The sequence below is a fragment of the Polistes canadensis genome, unplaced genomic scaffold (genome assembly GCF_001313835.1).
Source record: "Polistes canadensis isolate GaletaPanama2010 unplaced genomic scaffold, ASM131383v1 scaffold_18, whole genome shotgun sequence".
NCBI lineage: Eukaryota > Metazoa > Arthropoda > Insecta > Hymenoptera > Vespidae > Polistes > Polistes canadensis.
The window spans coordinates 1,232,203-1,250,844 of NW_014569565.1; the positions used below are offsets into that span (position 1 = coordinate 1,232,203).

Here is an 18,642-nt window from a genome sequence, read left to right on the forward strand (position 1 = left end):
AAAAATTATTAAGATCCGTTTGCTCTAAGTATAAAAAAAATTTGCCGAAACATTTTAAAGAAATGGCAAAGTAGGAAAAATTTGCAGCGTCGCATTCTTTGCCATTTTATGAACCTTTTCAGATTGATTTGTTACTCGATATGGTATTCAACGCGTAGATAAAAGAGTGTACTTTAATTTAATACAAGTTTTATTAAAATTCATTTGCTAAAAGTATAAAAAATATTTACCAAAACTTTCCAAAGAAATTGCAAAGATGCACAATTTACAGCATTGTATTCTCTGACATTTTATGAACCTTTGCAGATCGATTTATAACTCAATAAGATATTCTGCGTGTAGACAAAAGAGTGTACTTTAATTTAATATAAGTTTTATTAAAATCTATTTACTTTTAGTATAAAAAATATTTACCAAAACTTTCCAAAGAAATAGCAAAGTTGTACAGTTTACAGCACTGCATTCTCTGATATTATATCAATGGATTTTCTTTGAAGAAGAAAAATAAGTTAACGCGCGTCGATAACAATAACAAGTGACCAGATGTAAGTAGGGTATCGTGGATTTTGGAATGGTCGGTTGGATCGCGAAAGGTTCGTTTCAGTAAAAACCGACGGAAACGTTAACGGAACGAGTTTCTCAGTCCGTTATTCTATAAGGGAAGAGATGAAGAAAAATAAAAGGAAGCTGTAGAGAGAAAGAAGAAGAAAAAGAAGAATAAGAATAAGAAGAAAAGGGTATAATATGAGACGATCGATAATCGTTAAGATTAAATTCAACTATAATAAATGGAAACGAAGAAAGGTAGAATCAGTTTTAATAAGCCCGTTACCTATACGATGATATTCCTTCGATTTTCGTTGAATTCATAAAAATAACAAAATAAAATATATATATATATATATATATATATATATACAAACACATATGTATACACGGATATAAGATACGTATACGTGGCAGACTCGTACTTAAACCAGTAACAATATTCTCTTATTTTCAACCTGGCGTAAGTTAACAAGATTGTGTATCTTTTTGGTGTACAAAACGGAGTCACGAGAAAGAAAGAAAGAAAGAAAAAAAAAGAAGAAATCAGAGGAACGGGTAAAAGAAGTTGGTGCTCTCGCAATATCGCGATCTATAAGTCACATATCTTAACGAATCCGTGAAAAGAACACAAGCTACCGATTAAAAGGGAAATTTCGTTGCTTTCTGCACGGTTCCGATAAAATAAAATAAAGAGGAAAAAAAACGGAAAGAAAAAGACAGAAATAAAAAAAAAACAAAAAAGAAATAAAAAAAAAAAAAGGATACCGTGCGAGAAGTAGCGGACGAATCTTATCTCATTCTCTCTCTCTCTCTCTCTCTTTCTCTTTCTCTCTTTTCTCTCTTTTCTCTCTCGAAAAGGTAGGTTGCTCCCGGTTCTACCGTACGGGATAACATGCTAATGGAACGTGGGCGTAGCACGGAAATAAGGAGAGACGCAGGCGTGCTCGCACGACAAAGTGGTAAGTAGCCAATTTTGGTCTCGCTTTCGAGAGCGGCAAACCAGTCGCATAAACGGTTCGACTAAAGCCACGATTCTCGATTTTTGTCTCTCAACTACAACGACGACGACGACGACGATCAAAGAAACATGGAAACTGTGTGTGGAAGGACATTTAATGAGTATTTTAAGATTTTCTAATAGTAAATTGAAAATTATCAAATTGGATCTTCATTATTTCGATATCACCAATTTTTTCGTTAATTCTGATGATAACTGTAATTTTCTAGAACAAATATATATTCACATTTTATATGTATTTATCCATTAATAGAGTTAAGAATGTTAATACTATATAAATATATATTATATAGGATTAAATAATAATCTATTGAAAAAATATGAAAATAAAAATATATTATAAATGAACGTCAATGTCGTTAATATGTTATAAATGGTCAAAAAATATATGTATATATGCATATATATTATATATATGTATTATCGTAATACAGCAATACATTCGATTAATCGTATAACGCGTATATACATTGGTTATTACTCAAAGGATTAAATAAACCAGTGACGTACCGAAAATAGTATCCTGAACGATGGGGTGTGTTGATTTCTCGACTGCTACAAAGCGACTGCCGTTGTTATGTTTACGTTGTCGAGTTAATATCAAACAAGAGAAATACGTTAATCAATAGCAATGACGATAAACATTCTCTACAATGTTATCCTTTTATTTATCTATCGTAAATCGAAAAACTCGCGTTATGTATTATGCATATATACGAATGATGGAATCGAATGAAACTAAATATCGTAAACTATAACTAAACGTACATATCTTACATCTATCCAATTTATCTTAATTATATGTAATATGATAATATATATACATAAACAGAGTAGGTGACGCTAATCGATTAATTTAAATATGTTACAAAGGAAGAAAAAAAAAAGTACGCATTTAAAATGCAAATAATATTAAGAATAAACCAAACGTAAGAAGATAGTATCACAGAATAAAAATTAAAATAAAATAATATGCAATATATATATTTAGATTGGTGCGAGTGGTGCAACTATAAAAAAGAAAATCCAGCGAAAAATAAAAGAAAAAAAGAGAGAGAGAGAGAGAGAGAGAAAATTACTAGGAAGTGACGGAAGAGATCAAGAAGGCAATAGGAATAGTTTAAGGGGCATCGGTCAGGTAGGAGTCCGGTAGGCGAGCCGTTTGCCGGTTGGAAGGCGAGTCCAGGCCTCTGGAAAGATGCTGGAGAGGCCACCGAGTGGTGGCGGCACGGCCGGTGTGGTCAGGTGGCTCGCAAGGACGCGGCAGGCCATTCACCCGTTCACCACTCTTTCCCCATCCCCCCACCATACCTCACCATACCCCACCCCATCCCTCCATTTCTCCACGCGTCGAGTTCTTCGCTCAACGACGACAACGACAACGCATTCGATCTCTCTCTCTCTCTCTCTCTCTCTCTCTTTTTTCTTTCTCTCTCTCTCTCTCTCTCTCTTTCATTCTCGATTATATTGGACCGTTGTCCCTGCTACCATCACCCCTTCCTTCTCTACCACCTTTTCTCGTTTACCTGAGAGCTCCCATCCCCACTATTGTCCACTACTTTAACCCCCCACCATACCAACCCGAAGCAGTCGACACGAGCACCGTCTCTTAACTGAGTTACCGGTATTTGTACTCCGAGGAATCGCCGCTTACCCGACTCTACACTCCTGTTCATGTAAACACGATAATTGGCCTGTTACACTTTGCCCCTCGTCGTATGCCCGTCCAGGGGAAAATGTTTTTTCTCAATAATATGGCGGAAAGCGTGAACCGTAAAGTAAGATTTCTCTCGGTGGCGGGTAAGGGGAGAGATGAGAAGAAAAGAATTATAGAAAGTAGAGGATGTATCGATACATGTATGTATATATATATATATATTTATAACGATCTATACACGAATACTATTATAACTTATGGATATTTTTCAAATATTATCCTGCCAATTGAAAATAAATCAAATTCCATATGTTCAATTGCACGTATATAATGTGTTGTATGAAAAGAAGAAAAAAGATTAAAAAAAAAAAAAAAACAAGAAAATACATTTATTCATACATTGTTCCTGTCTCTACGATAGATAAATGATTATAATCAAAGAAAAAGAGATTAAAAAAAAAGAAACAAAAAGTAAGTATCGTACAGAAGGAATTTTGAAGAGTAATGATTTTACTAATTGTAAAAGTATATATATATACATATAATCGTATAAGATGTTAGAGAAATAGATATAGATAGGCGTGTATAGTAATTAAGATGAAAATTTATAATCGTATATAGAAATCGAACGAAATTCGTCTGGGAGGGGTTACGTGAGCATTTATCTTATGAGAGGGAATACGAGGACGTTAATGGCGAGGAGTCCCGAGCCCTGGCATAAATCTTAGAATCCGGAAAGGAAAACGGTTAAGAAGAAGGCGTTAGAGTTACCACGAAGGGATACGGCGATTCGTTTGCATTAACGCAATATTTCCTTGCCACCTGACCTTCCTAGAGCCAGAGAGAGGAGGATGTCGCCGTGTCTGGCGATATATTGCGAATTAGCGAGGAGTATTATTCGCGCGAGTAATCTTAAAGATAGTACACTACTACGGGTACCTCCTCCACAACCTTCGCAACCTCCACCTTCACCTCTACCACTACCATCACCTCCACTTCCACTTCCATCTAATACTACTACTTCTTCTTCTTCTTCTTTTACTTCATTTTCTTCCTTTTTTTTCTTCTTCTTCTTCTTCTTCTTCTTCTGTTGCTCTTTACCAAGGAGAAATGGAATTCTTTGAGGAACGTTTATTATCAGGATACAAGCTTAGTCGTGTAGTCCAACGTAGAGAAGACACGCTATCGATTATCCCCAAGTAAGAGGAAGAAACTTTTTTTCCTTGGATTTAACGAAATGTAGATAAGAGAGAAAGAGAGAATGATAGTTGGTTAAGGAAAACGTCTATTAAATTCTTATTGTCCTTATAAATCTACTTTCTTAGTTCTCTCTCACTTTCTTTTTCTATCTTCTAAGAGCTACTCTTTGATCTGATCGATGATGCCACCCTGCTGGTAAGATTGGAATTGTTAAAGCAAAGAAATTACCTACTACGAAATATCGAAAGTAACGAATTCGTTCTTTCTTATTCTTCTTCTTGATCAGTGATACTTTTCTATAACGAAAAAAAAAAAAAACAAAGAGAAAAGTATAAGAGACCAGTCGAATTCTTCTCTTGCAAGAGACGAAATAATAGCTCTTTTCAAAATGAGGGTTCCAATGAGAGAAAGAGATGGAATCGTAACACGGTAAAGAAAGAAAGAAAGAAAGAAAAAAAGAAAGAAAGAAAGAAGGGAGGTTTGCTCTCCCGCAGGGAACTAATAACCGGGTTTCGCAGGCGTGTCTCGTGCACACGCACGCGAGGTACACGCGTGCGCTACTCTCCTCTTCGTTGCTTTCACGACGAGTATCGGCATCAAAAGCAAAAGCAATAGCAGCAGCAACGAGTCGCGGTAGCAAGTTGCTGGCTTGATTCTTTCTCTGTCTTTCTTTCTTTCTTTTTTTTTTCTTTCTTTCTCTTTCTCTCTTTTAAAGGCACGCGTCAACGCAGGTAGCCGATAAACCAACGTCGGCGTTCTTTCGCTGTTATTAGCTTTCTTTTTCGTAACACGCGTCCTGTCAGGGCCAGGAAATAAGAAGTGTATTCCGTTAGGAGTTACTTTGTCAGACTCAGCAAAGTAACTTTATAGAGAGAGAGAGAGAGAGAGAGAGAGTCTACGATCTTTTTTTCTCACCCCTAAATTTCTTTCTCCTTTTCTCATATAGCCACTCTTTCTCTAGCAGACTCATTCATCTCGCAGTGATTCTCGAAGAGAAGAAAAGGGGAGATGATGAGAAAGAAAATGAGAGAGAGAGAGAGAGAGAGAGAGAGAGAGAGAGAGAGAGAGAGAGAGAACTCGTAAAGGAAGTCGATCGAACAGAAATTGAATGATCGGCTCGGGGGKGGTAAAAAAGGGGGGKGAGAGAGAGGTGCTTCTAGGGCGCTTGATTGTTCATTCAAACAACAATCGTAATTGCGTTACACGCCGCCGAAGGGGCAAAAGGGGAACAACAAGTAAAAGGGCTGGAGAACGATGGGAAAACTCGACAACGTTGTGTCCTCGTTATTCTATAAGTCTTTCTCTCTTTTACTTTCGATTATTATTAGGGGGGACGAATCGGTGCCGAGGAGTTTCGACAAGTGGCCACCTCAGAAAAAAAAAAAAAAAAGAGAAAAAAGCTTTTTTGATTCCCGTGTGATTCTTCGAGTACAAGCCGACGTTATGTTAACGTTATTAGGAACACGCCTAACGTTAAGTGAGCACGTTCCATTTCGATTGTCCACTTCTTATTTTTTTACCTTTTGTTAAATTTTCTTCTTTATCGCGATTACAGCCTTCTCTCTCTCTCTCTCTCTTTCTCTCGCGTGTGTGTCGCGTATTATCGTTAATAGATGAATATTTATTTATGAGAAAATGAAAGATCAATTATGTTAGGTTAGAGAGATCGACTGGACACCAAACTTTTGTATACGAGGAAAAATTAGAAGACTTTATTTAAACGTCGAATCATTGAGTGACTCCGTCCTCGTTGTACCGATATCTCAAGGTCAAACTAAGGCACGTGGAGATATTGGAGGGAGGAGGAATATATATCGCAAATAAATAGTTAAATTCGATTTGTTAATTATGTGAGAAGGTTTTCAATTCGTTGATAGTTTGGTACTATGAGATTGCGTTGTTGTTTCTCACGTATCTTTATCTACGTAAAACAATTATAATATAACACGTAAAGATAGTCTCGTGACCGCGTCTCTCTTAGACTAATGTTAAGAATGGACTATGAAGTTGATGGAAAACGAAGTAATATAAGGTAGAAAAGAAGAAATGAACGAAGAGAAGGCAAAGAGTCAGGGAGGGAAACTAACGATTTGCTTTGTTAATATTTGTTCAGCTATGTGTTCCTTTTCGAGTCGCCTACTAAATCGAGGTTGACGTATTGTTACTACCTCCGTTGCGATTAACATAATAATGCAAACACAATGACACGGCGGTCTACGCCGGGCCGACTTCATTGCTCAAGTCTGTTTGAGCAGGTGAAAATTTTACCGTGGCCATCGCGGAATTGCGTAGGCGCCCTGCCAACTACTATGTAACCTCTTCTTCCTCTTTCTTCTTCTCCTCCTTCTTCTCTTATCTTCATTCTCATTCGTTTCTCCTTCGAGAGAGAAAAAAAAAAATGTTATATGCCAACTACCGTTTGTGCGTTTTGTTGCTTTACACACAGAGACGACCAATTGTTTTCTAATTCAATTAGGAACGTCTCGCGAATTTTCTGTCTCCCTTTTTTTCTTTTTTATTTTCTCTCTCTCTCTCTCTCTTTTTTTTTATTTTATTTTATTTTATTTTAATTTTTCCTTTATCCGCGATTTCTCGCGCGTCTAGACTTTCTTAAACGCGGTCACGTTAATATTGCAAACGAAATTTAAATAAATTTTTATCTTTGGAAATAGTAAAAAAAAAAAAGAAGAAGAAGATCGATCACGTCGATAATTTGTCAAGATTATTATTTTAAGGAGTATTTTTTTTTTTTTAAAGACTTTTTATTTCTCATTGAATTCGTAATGTACACCGGAGATTTCCTCATTTCCAGGTAATTAATTTACAATGAGCCGGACGAAAAAGAGGGGAAGTTAATCCTTGTTTTCGAGGGTTACTTACCAGCTTGAACCTCTTTATCGTGCGGTAAAAGGGATGCTTGCTCACCGCAAACAACGAATGTCGAGCATAATTGACTGACTCCTCGAATATTTCTCTCTTTCTATCGTGTTAACTCGATCGTTGAAAAATTATTTTATCGACACGAGGGTAAACGCGTTAAAGAAAGAAAGAGAAACAGAAAGGATAGGATTCACGATGTATTAACAACTAATAAACGTATTTTCTGATAAAACACATTTTATCTATCGCATTTCTATAAAAGAATATATACTTTTCGTATAAAAGAAAATAAATATAATAATTAAATTAAATTTAAATAATAAAAAAAAAAATTGATAAACGATATAATATAATTATTCGTTTCATTGAATAAATATTAATACACATTTTTAGAAATTCTCATAATTTCTTATTGATACACGTGTACGATTAAAAATATTTCATCGTACGCTTATTTAAATAACGAAACTTTTATACAACAAGTAAACCAAACAATAAACGGGAATTGATGGAAAACTGGGAATTGGATTTTTCAACGAATCTTTTTCTACCACCACCTATCCCCCCATTTTGTTTGTTTTTCCTTTCTAGGACAATCGTCGAAGGGTGTCTCTCGTCGTCGATGGAGAAAACGTTTGCTCGAGTCTAGATGGCAGGGAACTTAATCGTAAAAAATAATTGCTAGTGTACAGGAGACTACTCATAGGGGGAAGAGAAAGTGATGGAGAAGGAGGTGGAGAAGATGGGAAAAAAGAGGAAAGAGATGAACGGAGAAAAAGCTCGCGTCGTACCGGATGCAAGCCGGAAAATGACAATCACTAGGCGCAGGACAGTTTCCTATGTCTGACGTCAATCTGGTGAGTTCGTTGGATTTGCTCGGCGGTGCAATCTGCCAAGAGGAGGAGGAGAAGGAGGAGGAGGAGGGGGTTGTACGGGCTGCTGACATATCAGAAGGGGTGAATAAAAGCCCGCGGTTCGATATCCCTTCATTTTAATTTATCGATTCGACCCTTCTCTTAAGGTATCTTACATTCTTTCAATGCAAAACAGAAAAAGTCTGAATTATCCAATGCATTTCAATAGCATATTATCCAAATTGATTGTAATTTTATAAGAACATTAACATAAGTACAAAAAATTGATAATGTTAGATACATATTTATATCATTTAAAGGTTCAACAACTTCGATACGAATTTTTTAATGTAGTTATATTTTAATAGTATTAAGCACAATTAATATTGTTAACGTTAATGAATTTTATTCTAAATAAGTAAAAATTCAGTATAAATGTTTTGGTTTTAAAATATGGAGAAAGAAAAAAAAAAATTTCTAAAAATGTAAAGTTAATCGTTTTACCTGTCAACGGGTCATTTATCTTTTGTCGATTACGAGAGTATTTTTTTTTCTCTCTCTTTTTTCTTTTTAAGGAATTACATTGGATACCTCGTTAAGAGAAGACTGAAAAATAAAAATATTAATTTTAATTAAGTTTTCTTTTTTTATTGTTAAATTTAAAAACGCGGATTAGAGATCGGTAATAATATTAACGTATGCGTGTAATTATGTAAATTGATACGAGAATAAGGGAATTAAAATGTAAAATAATGAAGAGCACTAACGAAGCGCTTATATATTATATTATATTTCCATTGGATAGATAATATGGTAAAATAGTTAGCATATTATTCGAGGTAAGCAAAGAAGAAACGATAATGTTGTCCCTCTTCTGACAACCTTCTCATTCTCTGTTCCCCCATTTTTTTTGTCTCCACCCTTCTACGAGCTTGTAGAGCGATAATAATCGACGAGATCTCTCGACAGGTGTCCGCCAAGGACGATTTTACATACACCACGTCAATTTCGATCTCATTCCAACGTCAAACCTAACGAAGGGTTCTTTTCGTCCTACAAGGGACATCGAAAGAAGAAGAAGAAAAAAAAGAAAAGCGAGAGGTAAGAGACAACCATCGATAAAACGAATACGATCTTCGCGCGAAATTAGAAAAGGAAATAATCGTCTTCGAAGGAAGGTATGAATATCGAAGATCGATCAAAAAAAAAAAAAAAAAAGAAAAAAAAACGTAAAGTAAAATAAAACTACAGTTAATCGTATCTTAATCAAGGACAAGTTGGACATTTCTAATTACCAACTCTTCGACTTACGATACCTTTTACTTTCCTCGATCCCTTTTTCGATTATCTCCGACGTGAATTATTATCCCTTTCGATGTCTCACTTTCGAGGTTATACTCTTCTCTTACGGGAACGAACAATTTACATAAACAAATCGAATTCAAACGTAAATACAAAAAGAAAGAGAGAGAGAGAGAGAGAGAGAGAGAGAGAGACAATGTACGACACAATTAAAGATCTTTTAATTAATTTACCGTGTTAATTATCAGAAAGGATTTGATAAGGTTGAAAGCATAGCGTGTACTTTAATAAAGACGCGAAGTATTTACTTCTCCAAAGGTAAAACATTGTAATCGTTTTAGAACGAGTCGAATGAAAAAGCTCCGTCGTATGAGATAGCGATTACTTTTATATATCCCTTGATAAGAAATAAAAATAAAAATAAAAAGAAAATGAAAGAAAAGAAAAAAGAGATACGCAGAGAAAAGTATTAGTATACAACGTGAAAAGCAAAAGGTCGCGTAACAAGTATCTCGTGGTACTAGCCTTCCATTTCAAGCCGTACTCGAACGAACTGGTCTCTTTTCTCTCTCTCTCTCTCTCTCTTTATCATTCTTTCTTTTCCTCTCTTTCGCAGGTGGAACGTATCCTTCTTCGACGTTCGTTGGCTTTGTGACAGAGATCGGTGTATCTCTGATTTCAGTCCCTTACGTAGAAGGAGGTACACGCGATAAGAGTAAAAAAAGAAAGAGAGAGAGAGAGAGGTAAAGAATATTAAAAGAGTCGACATGTGTGTGTTCAGTGATGATGATACGCTTTGCGAACCTCTATCTTTCTTTCCTTCGGTAAAAGTCCGAGTCGTTTCTTATTAGTTATTAGTATACTCGCTCGAGCGCGTGGCAACTCGGTAATACTCGGTGGGCATGGTTGTAGCGAACGAAATGAGAAAGAAATAAATAAATAAAGAAAGAAAGAAAGAATGAAAGGAGGAAAGAATGAAAGAAAGAAAGAAAGAAGGAGAGAGATAAAAAGAGAAATAAAGAAAACGAATGAGAAAGAAGAGAGTAGTATAGAAGAGTATGTGGTAGGAGGCAAACGAAATGGTTTGCAAGCGTTGAGGGAAGAATAGAGACGAAGTCTTGAATGGGGGCCTTTGAATTACCGCTGGCTGCTTGTTTTCCATAGACACATAATGTATATACACGGTTGTACGGGCGACTCCAGGTCGGGAACGCAAGAGAGTAGTAGCAGTAGCAGCATGGCTTGCCAAGTAATACATAAGTATAGCCAAGCTCGGCGATACGAGCTTACACAAGCGAATCCGCAAAGTCCATAGATGGAACGAGAGAGAAAAAGTGAGAGAGAGAGAGAAAGAGAAGGAGAGAAGGTAGTGTAGGAAGAGAAAGAGGGAAGGCGCCAGAACACGGCTATTCGACTGGCATCGTCACCACACTACTACTACCATCGTCGTATCACCAACTAACAGCACTAGCATCACCATTGCTATCATCCTTCTCTTCTTCTCCCTGTCCTTTCTCCCTGTCGCCCGATGTGTCGCCCACCTCCACCCTCTGAAAGACCCACATCCCCCTATCTCTCTTTCTTTCACTCTCTTTCTCTTCTTCTTCTTCTTCTTTCTCTTTCTCGCTTATATAGTGTACACCCCGTCGTCGTCGTCGTCTTGTGAAAAGAATAATGTCTCTCTTTGAAACATTAGCAATTCTATGATCGCCACCTTTATTTATATATATATATGGTAGGAACTCTGACGCAGCTCGTAATATCTCCACCTCCTTCACCCTATTCGCAGAGAGTGAGAGCTCGCGTATGAATATACATATATTGCGATGTAAAAAAAAAAAAAAAATATATATATATATATATATATCGTCGCGCGGATAGAGGATGGAAAGAAAATTGTGAGAGACGGACGGGAAAACGTAGAAGGAGGAGGAGAAAGGTGGTGGTGAAGTTTGTGGAGGTGGTTATCTGTGGAGCTGGTAAAGAAGCAAGAAGATAAAAAGAGATAGTAGAGAAGCTGGGTACTGTCGTTCGTTGGTGGTGCAGCAGGAAAGGTGGTAGAGTATAGGTGTTGTTGCTGTTTGGTATACTACTGGTGCTGCTGGTGCCACTACTACTGTTGCGCTGCTAACGCTACCGTTGCCTTGTTACAAAATACTTTAATTAATGACCCCTCGGAACAAATTTACCTTCATTATTAGCACATTCATGCCGCGCGCCTCGACGGCGTTACGTACGTGAGCGCGCGTGTACGTAACACGTGTATTCGAGAGTCACAAAGACCGGCATTGTGCGGGACGCTCATAAAAGGCGCCTGTTCTTGCGCGGGCTTTAAATAATTCAATTCACCGAATGCTTCCACTCCTCCTCCTCCTCCTTCCTTTCCTCTTTCCTCTTCCTCCTCCTCAGTCACTGCCAAGCATCGCCTTTTGCCGCTGTTGCTGCTACTGCTGCTGTTGCTGTTGCTGATGCTGATGCTGTTGCCGATGGCATTCCTCCTCTTCGTTAGAGGAACTTAAGCGCTAAGTAAGAGAAAGAAAGAGACACACACACAGATAGACAGACAGACGGACTGACGGACAGACAGACAGACAGACAGACGGACTGACGGACAGACAGACAGACAGACAGACAGACAGTGCAACGAGAAAATAAGAGGAAGAGGAGAGTCACTGTGCGGAAAGAAAGAAAGAAAGAAAGAAAGAAAGAAAGAGAGGAGGGTGCGATCTTAGTGGACTCTCGCGAACCCTCATCGAGCATTTCCTTTCGTTGCAAAAGAAGAGAACCGTTTCTCATCCTCATCCTCCTCCTCCTCCTCCTTCTCCCCTTTCTCTTCCTGCTTATCCTCTCTCTGTTGAGAAGAGCCAACCATCGGACCCTCGACGCAATACTTGGGATCACGATGATCTTATACCACCGTGACAAAACCCGTCGCATTCTCGCATGACACGCGGAGAAGACTTCGCTAATTATTACTCGCGTCGAGGAAACCCTGACGCGTCACTGTTGTCGATGCTTAATAACATTTTTCATCGTGTAACTAACTGTTGAAAGATATAAGGGGGAAAGGTTTAGTTGGACGGTGGTGTCTTACAATTAATATTTCCAGGGAGTTATATCGCGTCTACTTTTTTCAATTACATTCCCTTTTTTATTGTTTTGTTTCTTTTTCTCTCTCTTTGTATAATAATACTCTTCGTTCGAATGAAGTCTTCTTTTTTCTCTTTTTCTTTTTCTTTTTAGAATCGATAAAAAATTGATTTGTTCGTTTAACGTTTAACATTAATAGTTAATCGCAGAAAAAATTTATCCGATTCTTTCTCTACTATCATTATAGAATATGTTATTGAAATAAATTGATGTAGTTTTTTTTTCCTCCCCACCCCACTCCCACCTTCTCCTCCGCCTCCCATACCTTCCCTATCTTATCCATACGAAATTCTAGCAACGTAGGACATTACCAGACGTTCCGAATAAATCCATACCGATGAACGTCCATTCTTCGAAAAGCGAGAACACGATAAAGAAACGTAGGTTGGTCGGTAGGTAGGTAGCTAGGTAGGGAAGGTAGGGAAGGTAGGGAAGGTTGGTAGGTAGGTACGTAGTGCACGAGGAGACACCGGCCAAGGTACGAAGCGGTCATTAAACGGAGTCCTTTTAAATTACAAGCTGCATCTGAACGCCGAGGTCGAATGTAAAACGATTACGCGTCGTCACCCGACGACTTTTTGTCGCACGAGTGAGATTCGGGTGACTGAGTGAGTGAGTGAGTTAGTGAGTTAGTGAGTGAATCTCGATCTTTATCTCTGCAGAAAGAGGTAGCCAACTAAATACATTCTCCCCTCCATCCCACTCACCCTTCCTCCTTCTCTTCTTCCTTCTCTTTCACTCTCTCTTTCTCTCTCCCACTCTCTTGTTACGAAGATCTCGAATCTATCTTCCTATTAGTATACCCTGGTCCTATCCCGCTGTGGAAAAGGAAAGGGTGGACCACGGAGAGATACTATAAATCACTTCTGTCGATCTTAAAGTATCTATTATTTTAATTGACTCGTCAGAGGTGGACGGTGATTACGGGTTAAGAGGTTGACCCATTGGGATTTCTTTTTATTTTTTTTTTATTTTTTTTTTTCTCTCTCTCTCTCTCTATCTCTTTCTCCCTTTTTCATTGATATTATTCACTTTAACGTAAGCTTACGAAGTTTTTCCCTATTACTTAATAAAGGATACATTCTCTTTGATTTGTTATGTCAAATATGTGACCAATGAAATCCAAAAATGTTACAAAAAAAAAAACGACTCTAACTCGTTATATTCTATGGTTAGATCAAAACTCGTCTCATCTTCTTTGGATGATGAGAATTAAGGAAGTTCGTGGTGGGTGGATAGTATAGTATAGTTTGTTCGGTTGAACGGAGAGTTTACGAGAAGCCATAGGGAAGATGGGGGGATAGGAGTGGGGGAAGGGATATCGATGAGGAAGAAAAAGGAAAGCAACAAACGACGCGTACCACGACGAAGAAATTCTCTCTGTAGCTCGTTTAAAGCACAATAAGTCGTCTGTTCGAAGATTTTCTCGCGCGTTCGGACTAGAGAGTTAATAAAGTGTGCAAAGAGAAAAGACTGGACGCAAGACAAGAAAAAGAGAGAGAGAGAGAGAGAGAGACCCGTTCCTCGTATTCGAAGTTAATTATTCACGCGTGTTTAGAAAATAAAGATTCTTCGTAAGAATCTGACTTTCTTTCACTAAACATAATATTATATAGAAAGACTTTATCGTATATAAAGATTTCATCCAGTGACACACCCATGTTTTACCTATTCTACTTTTTACTTCCCCCCTTTCTCTCTCCCTCCTTCTCCTCACTTCTATTAATTTCACGGTATTTTTTTTCCCCTTTTTATCGAAAGCGAATATAAAATGCAATTTATTATCACTATTTTAATTTATTCGATATATAATATATAATTATACTTTCTTTTTTTTATATTATATCAGAAATTCTTTATTGGAATAAAAACAATTTGTTTGTACAATAGAGTTTAAACGATTTTTTATTTATTCAAATTAAATCGTTACCGTTTCGATATAAAGAGTACACCGACATAAAGAATATTTTTTAACAGTATTTTTGACTTTTGTATTGCAGCAAGATAGATAGATAATTTAGTAGACGAGAGTAAAAAGAACAGAAGAAAGAGAAAAGATGAAGAAGCAGAAGAAGAAGAAGAAGAAGAAGAGAAATAGTAAGAGGAGGAGTAGGAGTAGCAGTAGGAGGAGGAGGAGGAGGAGGAGGAGGGTGCTCGTTCCAGGTTCTAGCCAGACAAACAGCCCTTCGGCCCTACGAGGATGCACGACTCTCCTGATACTTTTTACTCCGCTCGTTTCAAGTTTACATTTATGGAGTGATTCCCTTACCCGTTGTCACCGACCGCCTTTTTTTCTTTTCTACCCGCCTCTATCTTTTTCACTCTGTTTCTATCTGTTTCTCCGCTTTTTCTTTTCCCCCTTTTGCACTTGTATGCAGATGCACCGTCGTCGGTAGCAACGAGCACTGGCATCATCGGTGATTATCGCTGTTACCTTCTTACCACCGCTATCTTTTTCTCTTTTACTCTCACTACTGTATCGTTTTTGTCTCTCCCTTCATCCCCCTACCCCGGGCCGCCCTTTCATTTCTTTTTTGTTCTCTTCTCTGTCCGTCCGTCTGTCTTCCTTTCGCCCCATTTAACCAGAACAATGCACCGACGGCGTAAGGACATTAACGTCGTTCCTTTCTTTTTCGACGAGAACTCGCCGCAGGTGTTGCGGTTCGATGATAATTGGAAGAGAAACGAGTCCAGAACGACGAACGACTCTTCTTCTTCTTCTTCTTATTCTTCTCCTTCTTCGACGATGTCTTTCAGACTCCAAAAGTCAGTGAAAATACGATTCAAAAGTGTTTTTAAATCTTTTCGATTTCCTTTTTATTTTTCTTAGAAAAAAACAGAAATTGAAAGAGAGAGAGAGAGAGAGAGAGAGAGAGGGAAAAGTCAATTGGGATTGATACAAATTTATATTTGATTTTATGATATTAGATTATTTTCATCAGAATAGGACTAGATTAGATTTCTATGGTATAAGTATGGGGTAGATAAAAAAGAAAAAAGATCAACGTAAAATTTACAATAAATGACGCGGAACATTTCGAACGTTCAATTAACTTTAGGAATGATATGATTAGCTAGTATACACATGCATGTATACAAACGAGTTTATATAGTTTGAGAGAATCGGTAATGGATATGAAACAAAAACGGAATGAGAATTCTCGATTATTTGCTTACCTAATTTACTACATTTTACTATTTACATATGTAAGAATAAAAAGAAAATAACGAATAGAGATAAAGTTTTACGATATTTTCTTGATAGTTTCAGCACATTAATTCGTATGAAATAATATTTATAACGGGAACAATATCAGAAGATTCTATCAATTATTCTCTCGTCGTCTCTTCTTACGGGTTTATATTTATATTAAAATATGTCGTCTATTTCCTACGCGATATTTTAACGAGCACTAACTCGTGAAATCTTTTAATCAAAATCTCCCTTCCCTCTCTCCCACAGTCCTCGGAGAATGTTTTAATATAAAATGAAAATAAATAAAATAATTTCAAATTCTTAACTGATATATATATATATATATATTTACAGGAAACACACTTCAACACAATTTTTATCATAGGATAAAATATTTATCGATAACGTTAGAACGAATGAAATAAGAAAGAAAAAGAAAAACTAGAGAAAGGAAGAAGGAAAGAAGAGAAAGGAAGGAAAGAAAAAAAAAAGAAAAGAAAAGAGATGAAAATACATAGGTATTCTTAATGAAAAAAATATATATATATATATATCGTAAAGAGGATTATTTATCCGCAGCTATCTGGAATTCACGACAATTCCATTCGGCGTGTTCTCTCGTTATAGTAACGGTCGTTTCCACATGAGATATTTCCATCGGTTTAACATGTGCCGTTTAGTCGGCAAATGTAGCGTAATGATATTTAATTAAATTGCCAATTGTCGCGGCTACCGATCTTGCCGCTTTTATTTAATGAGAAAAATTATTTTTATTCCAAGGATATTAAGACCCTCGTCACTCGCCTCGTTTTGCACCGGCGCGCTTACCTAACCACGAAGCGAATGCCACGACGTATCGTTGATAATTGGACGGATGCACGTACATACGTACCAAACGTACCATCTACTTATATACATACATATATATATACATATGTGTATACAAATATTACATATATACATATATATGTATATAAGTGTGTATACAAATAAATATGTTTGTATATATTTATATCTATAGATATACATATATGTGTGTGTGTGTGTGTGTATACGATGGCATAGAGACGAGCGAATTTCATTGACGTGTTTGCCCTGTCTCTTTCTTTCTTTCTTTCTTTTTATTTCTTTTTCTATATATTTTCTATGTGTAAACGTACATTTAACTATTCCCTACCGGTTCTTCATATTTTTCATTGGTAACGTTTAAATCGCGATAAAGCTCGTAATAAACGTCGCTCGTTTAAGCTCGTAAGGTGAAAAATATCGCGCTATTTTCTATGATGTTCTAAGTATCATATCCTAGAAAAGGACGCGTATTGAGAAAAGTCGATGGTAATAACTAAAGAGGAAAGGATACATTCGAATAAGCGTTAATTTACGATCGGGATGTTGGTGTCGTTGACATATGATTATTGTAGAAACTTATGGTAAAACTATATAAAATACGAAAAAATGAAATAGAAAAAAAACAAACAAACAAACAAACAAACAAAAAAAAAAAAAGAAAGAACAAACAAACAATTACGGTGAAGATTTTACTTAGATACTTACTATATCTATCTATAAGTTGAAAATAAATTAAACGTTCGTAGTGTCGTTTTCGACTAAATAATAATCTTACCAACAGTGAATAATAATTTATGTCGCGAGAGACTAAGTAAAAACACAATAATATTAATAATAATAATAACAACAGCGACAGTAGTAATAATAATATTAATAATAATAGTAATAAAAATAATCAAATATCATTTTCTCGCGACGCGTCGTCGGTATTTTATTAGGGGGAAAAAAATCGTAGAAAATAAAATAAAAAAAAAATATGTGAAATATACGACGACTTTTAATGGTTGGAACTCGTCAGTAACAACCACCGACTACTACTGTTGTTGCGTCGTTACTCAACAAATTCCCGCGCGTTTGACGTTTTTTTTTTTCTCATTTCTTGATCTTTAAACGATGTATCTCGCTAAATTGTAACGCGTACAGAAAGAGAAAGAGAGAAAGAAAGAAAAAAAAGGGGGAAATAAATAAAAAGAGAAAAATAAAAGAGACAGAAAGAGAAGCCGTAAGATAAAAAGAACAAGATAATAACCAACGGATTAGCCGTCATTGACTGATCACTGAGAAAAATGCTCAGGGAAATGGCTTACTTATTGCATCCGGTGAAATTGCTCGATCGTGACGAGACTGCTGGCGAACGGCCGAGTAAAACGTTTCGTTCGTTCTACGAGTATCTCCAACGTGTGCGGCCATCACCTCCTCCACCTCCACCTCCACCTCCTCTTCCTCCACCACCATCACCTCCACCCCCGACCACCCTATTTCTCTTACAGATTCTAACCGGGAAAACCTATCCTATCGTCGTTAAGTTAAATCGATCTACTTTACGATTGCGAACCTATAGCTATATAACTTTGCGTATACTTTCGCGAATTTATTTTCTTGATTTTATATTATTATTTCTTATTATTATATATCGGCAATATTTAATACAACATAGTATAACAAGTATAAAACCTATACAATTAGGACAAATAATTAAAACAAATTATTTTCTTAAAAGGAATATATTAAAAGTAAAATAAAAAAAAACGTTTAATATTATTATAATATCACCTTCTGTATATATTAATCTATATATTAAAACAAAACTAGAAATTAATATTATTAAACTTAAAAATATTCAACTAATTCAATGTAAATAAATTAAAAACACTAAATGTATAGAATTAAAAATTAACCGAATATGTCGAATCTTGCTGGTATAAATAATATAACGAAGTTAATAACGTTAGGACATAACATATTAAAACTAAAATAAAAAAACGTT

The 18,642-nt window shown here is 36.4% G+C and overlaps 1 protein-coding gene across 3 annotated transcripts in view; it reads right to left on the reverse strand.

The window, feature by feature from the left end:
* Positions 1-18,642, reverse strand: part of LOC106793760 (transcription factor SOX-5) — a 200,436-nt gene that overhangs the window by 137,828 nt on the left and 43,966 nt on the right. Inside the window, exon 1 of one of the 3 annotated variants that reach the window (XM_014760946.1) lies at positions 11,650-11,670. The exons of the other annotated variants lie outside the window; for them this stretch is intronic. Coding sequence (XP_014616432.1) covers positions 11,650-11,670 — 21 coding nt within the window. Of the gene's footprint in view, positions 1-11,649; positions 11,671-18,642 lie in introns of those variants that run through there. 3 annotated transcript variants of the gene reach the window in all.